The 5,098-nt window shown below is 53.7% G+C and overlaps 1 protein-coding gene across 1 annotated transcript in view; it reads right to left on the reverse strand.

Moving 5' to 3' along the window:
- Positions 1-5,098, reverse strand: part of PDIA5 (protein disulfide isomerase family A member 5) — a 67,267-nt gene that overhangs the window by 14,103 nt on the left and 48,066 nt on the right. The window contains exon 11 of the mRNA XM_034651376.1: positions 4,464-4,639. Within this exon, the coding sequence (XP_034507267.1) occupies positions 4,464-4,639 (176 nt within the window). The remainder of the gene's footprint in view (positions 1-4,463; positions 4,640-5,098) is intronic.

Raw genomic sequence — 5,098 nt, forward strand, 5'->3', positions numbered from 1 at the left:
CAAAAAAAAAAAAAAAAAAAAAAAAGAAAGAAAACACCTAGGCCTGTTGCCAAGGAAAGGGGGTGGATGGGGAAGGGGCACATGGGGGGACAGGGGGCTCCCATGGGAGCCCCCATGTTCCTTCTGCCGGCCCCACTGAGGGATGCGGACTCAGGCATTATCATTACAGCACTGTGTCCTCCCCTGGCCAACTGCAGGGCTGGAGGCACATGGAGAAGGAGGAGCAGGCGGACGTTACTGCAGCAAAACACACAGTGACAAGAAGATGAGTGACAACGTGTAGTCGACTTTTCTCCCTCAGGACACTGCAGAAAGAAACAAAAGGCCCCACGCACTGGCACTAGTCCGTGTCCCGAGCCACACTCTCTGTGGACACTGTGTTTGTCCTCTGGGGCATCACAGGCTGGGCCTGGTGCTGCAGCCCCCCACATCCATGCCAGGCCCCCCTGGATGACAAAGTGGGGAGTGCTGAGCGACGGAGGGCTGCCCCCAGGGCTCCACGTGAGGCCCAGGCTCCGACCTTGCCCTGTGCAGTGCGCACCCTCCTCTCAGAGACCACTGCTCACCCCCAGACTGTCCTCCCCAGGAGGCTCAGCCTGATTCTGGAAGGCAAGGTCCATGGGGAAACCCGCCTGTAAATCTCAGCTCCCATCGCTCCCTCGGTGTGACCTGGGCTAGGACTGGGGCTCATGTACGTGGAGCACCGCCCCCCCTCCGCCATCCCATGCTGGGCCTGTGCTTCTTTGCTCAGTGACGACTCGGGCATCAGATGTAGAGGATGCAGAAAGGTCTACGTGAGGTTTCTAACCCGCTCCAGCTAGAAGCAAAGAGCAAGGGAGAAGTGATGAGGCTGAGGTGGGAAGCACGTGGCAGGAAAGCTGGAAAAGACGGTAAAGAAGCAGACCACCAGACCGTTGATGATATGCAACAACGAGGGGCCCGTGTGTCTTTCTTGCCAAGAACCCAGGGGTGTAGCTCCAGAGGCACCCCATGGAAGTTCTAGGCACAGAACCAAGAACTTTGCCTCGAACCTACACGTGCCAGGGAGCACCCACCAGGGGCAGGCACCAGCCAGGTGGAAAGCTGAAGACCCTTTCTCTTCTCGGCCTTTCAGAGCAGAACCCGGGAAGAAACAGACATTGAGCATATACTCTGTGCATAGAAATAACGGTGTAAAGAGGGACTGTGGCTCTCTCTGGGAGGCAGCATCACGAATGCGGATTTTCTTCTCTATATTTTCCCATATTATCCCTTTATAAAATGTACATGCATTCCTCTTTAATTACCAGAGAGTCATAAAAATAAATTCAGCTTTTCGGTTTGAGCCCTACTATTTCAGTCTGTTGGCATCTTTAAAAATCTTAAATGCAATTGTTCGATATTTTAGCTAGCTATCCTTTTTCCAGCTCTAACCTTTGCAGATTTAGAAGCATGCCTTTGTTTTTTATAGTTTCAACAAAACTGAATAAAAAACAAGTACCGCCCTCCAGACAGAACCAAGCCTGACTCATAGTCATTCAGCACCAAGAAGGTGCTCTGGTCAGGCTGGCCCCACCCTACCCCTTTCTCCCACCACAGTCAGGAAAACAGAGACTCGCTTTTGATAAAACAAAGACGTGCTAATTTATCAACCCAGTACAGTAATCCTGCCTCGAGAAACAAACCAACGTCCAGAAATCATGCAGAAACTATGCTCTTCTCTGTTGACAGATCCCAACTTGTTTTTCTAAGTCTCCAATATGGTCTGTTTCTAAACCACTCCCTGTTCCGTCTGGGACGGAAAACTGTCATACTGCTGTGATTTCCAGAATTCACCTTTCATGCACTTGGGAAACCTAGGACAGCACTGCCAGTCTCTGGCCCCCTGACGTTTGTCCTTTTCTCCCGGTCACTCAAACACCACAAAAGTGGTTTCACAGCCACCGTGGGTTCTCTGGAGTGCTGTAGCATGAGTTGCACAGGTAGGCAGCCAAGAGCTCTCTGCTCCCAGCTGTCCCCTCCTGGGTTCCGAATTCTCTCAAAAACCACACATATTCCATCCCTTCCCGGGTGACAGACCATGCTCCTGGATATGGAGGGACTGTGTAGAGAGGTTCCTCAGGGGAGCTTTAACAGGAAGCTTCACCTCATGCTTTTACCCCGATCCCTGTCACTGTCAGTCCAGCGGAAATAAACCCACACACGCGCATGCACACACGCACACACAGGGGGCTGGCAGGCACCTCATCAGAGAACACAGGGTTCCTCACAGGCAGACACCCACCAACGGAAGCCTCAGATGTCTCCATTTGCTAAGTCTGAAATCAGAACCCCCTCGACAGGGCTCTGCATGGAGCGGGGTGGCTTTCAAAATATTTCTTAGTAACAATGACGGATGGGGAAAACAAAAGCTGCCATCTGGTTCCTAGTTCTCTTTCTCTAACGCAGCTCTGAACAACTTCATTGGTTTGTTTCTCATCCATTAAGCCCTTACTCTGTGCCCACAGATGACCTTGGGTGAGGGAGGGAGGAAGTGATGAACAAGATCCTTCTGGTTCAGGGAGGGAAGAGCGTGAGTTATGAGGGGAAGCGAAAAGGAGGGATACTACAGATGAGCTCCAGGCCCCAGACCCTGCAAGCATTAGCTCCTACAATGGGCTGCTCACACCTAAGACTACAAGACAGAACACAGACAAAAAACTCCCATCTACCTGGTAGATGTTGTTCTGGATAACATACAGGATTCATCAAAGGGGATACACACGCTTCGCGGTGAGATGCATAAACCACAAACCACTGCTCAAACCGCTCTGTACTGTGTCAGGCTGCAAGGGGCCAAGTTCCCAGGGAGGAAGTGAAAACAGCCAGCCGCTATCTGCCTGTGCTGCTGGGATAGGGATGCTGGTGGGCTGATCCCAACTCTACAGGCAACGCAACTTCCTGCTGGCCTGGCTTCCGCCAGCAGCCCTGAGATGGGCCGGGAGAGCACACGTCAGCCAGGTGGACACTGCGGAGCTCACTGGCGGGCAGTTTTTCAGGTCCCGCACTCACAGGGATGTGCTCATTAAGGCCTGGGCAGGGCTGGGGGTGAAGCGCTCCTAAGGCCCCATCGTTGCCCTTAATCAGGAGACTCCCTGAAACTTCGTTTTTTGGGTGTTTTGCCAGTTTTCTAAAAATTCAAAAGAAAGGTCACAGGAAGACTCTTCCTTTGGATTCTCTCAAGAATTTGGCGCTTCTCACAAAGGAGCTGGGGAACTCGCTAGCAGTGAGTGATCCGCTTAGGAGTGGCTCCCGACTAACCACACCCCTGCAATACTGCAGGGTGGGGGGCGCGGGCAGACCAGAGGTCAGCAGTACTGCACTCACGGAGCAGTGAACAATTTGGGCCTTTTCTGTGCGACAGTCTCCTTATCTGTAAAATGGGGCTCATCATCCTTGCCTTTCGGCACTGTGGATAAGATGAAAGGAGGTGACCCTGCGGGGAGCCACTTTACCACCACAGGGTGATACACAACTGTTAGCATCAAGATCTCTACGCCAGGAATGATGAATACTCCATTCTCCTCGCTGAGTGTGCCTCCGTGGACTGGATGGTTACAGCACTCATCTACAAAGCAGTTACTTCTTGCTTGTTTTTCTCCTTCACGATCTCTTCCCTACCATCAGCTGGCCAAAGAGCTGGCAAGAAGCTCTGAGAGGACAGCACCCCCACACACACACACCCCTGTCCCAAGGTCCTGAGGATCCACCTTGTTCACCCCTGGGGGTGGACCCGCCTTTCCCAGGAACTCTGCGTCCCCAGGGTGTCATCCCCTTGCTCACCTCCCTGGGAGCAACCTTCTCCCTCTTGGAAACAAATTACAATCAATTTTCCATCGTCCAATTACAATCAATTTTCCATCATCCATGGGAATGGGGAGGACACTGGCCTAGAAACATCCTGAGCCACAGCCTTCCAGCCATTATCGCAAAAGCCTTTTACAACATTCACACACTTCCCTTCCTTGACCCACTGTGGCTGCTTCAGGCGATGAAACTTTCAGGTGAAGCAGAAGGAAGGCATTCTAGGCGCTGGGGGATCTGAGGCTCTGGCCCTGGCCTCACAGTGCTCTCTCAGCTGTGGGGCAAGATACAGGCCCTGTTGGGGGCCTCAATTTCCCCACCTACATTAGGGGCGATTACTGTTCTAGGTGGTATCTCAGGGCCCTTCCAGTCCCCATTCCTCCAATTCTGGGAAATTCGTTTGCGTTTCCTGATTCGTGCTGACTTAGGGGAAGCCGCTCAGGCCCAGCAGGTTGGGCTGAGGAACCCTGCGACCTGATCAGGACGTCAGTGCTTCTCTGATGGTGACGCCAGGTGGACTATGTGCGCTGGGAGGGCGGGGACCTCGCCTGGCACCAGGGCGTCCTGGCACAGGGCAGGCATTCACCGGGCAAGTGCTCACTGGTCTCGCGTCCCAGAGCCGTGCCCGTCCTACGCTCAGGGAGGAAAGGATGTGGCAGGAGGAGCAAGGTTCCACTCACATGGGGCATGGAACATGACGAGGACAGAGGAGTGTTCCTTCACAAACTGGTCAAAGTCTTCATCGGTCAGGTGATAAACGGAGCCGCCCTCATCTGCCCAGGGAGTCTCGGGGGCCTGGGGCTGTGGCGGCTGTGGACTGGAAGACCAAAAACAGGCAGAGCTCAGAGCAAGCCCGGGGCCTGGGCAGCCCTTCCGAAATCCAGCCCCCTGGCCATAGCCCCCACGGTCACAGAAACCACTCAGGGGAGGAGCAGAGGGCCAGGGGTCTGGCCCTGCCCACCTCGCTGTCCAGCAGAGCCCCAGACGTGCTCAGCCAAATGTCTCCTCACAAACAGTGGCTTTCAGCTGGAGCTCCCTAGGCAGCTCAAGAAATCCCCCTTCTTCCCAGGAATCTGGGGGTTTGAGAGTGTCTCAAGCGCTTTCAAACTTTGAGCAAACCGGCAAGAATAAACAGCAACAACAAACAGTGACCTTTGGCAAAACTCACTGTTGTGTTTAGTATCTCCCCACAGGCAAGGGCAGAGAGTGGGGAGAGGAAAGACCGGGTGGGGGGGAGGGCAGGGGAATGCACAGTGGTAAGGAGGAAAGAGAGGCT

This window comes from Ailuropoda melanoleuca, unplaced genomic scaffold, assembly GCF_002007445.2.
Source record: "Ailuropoda melanoleuca isolate Jingjing unplaced genomic scaffold, ASM200744v2 unplaced-scaffold3780, whole genome shotgun sequence".
Lineage (NCBI taxonomy): Eukaryota > Metazoa > Chordata > Mammalia > Carnivora > Ursidae > Ailuropoda > Ailuropoda melanoleuca.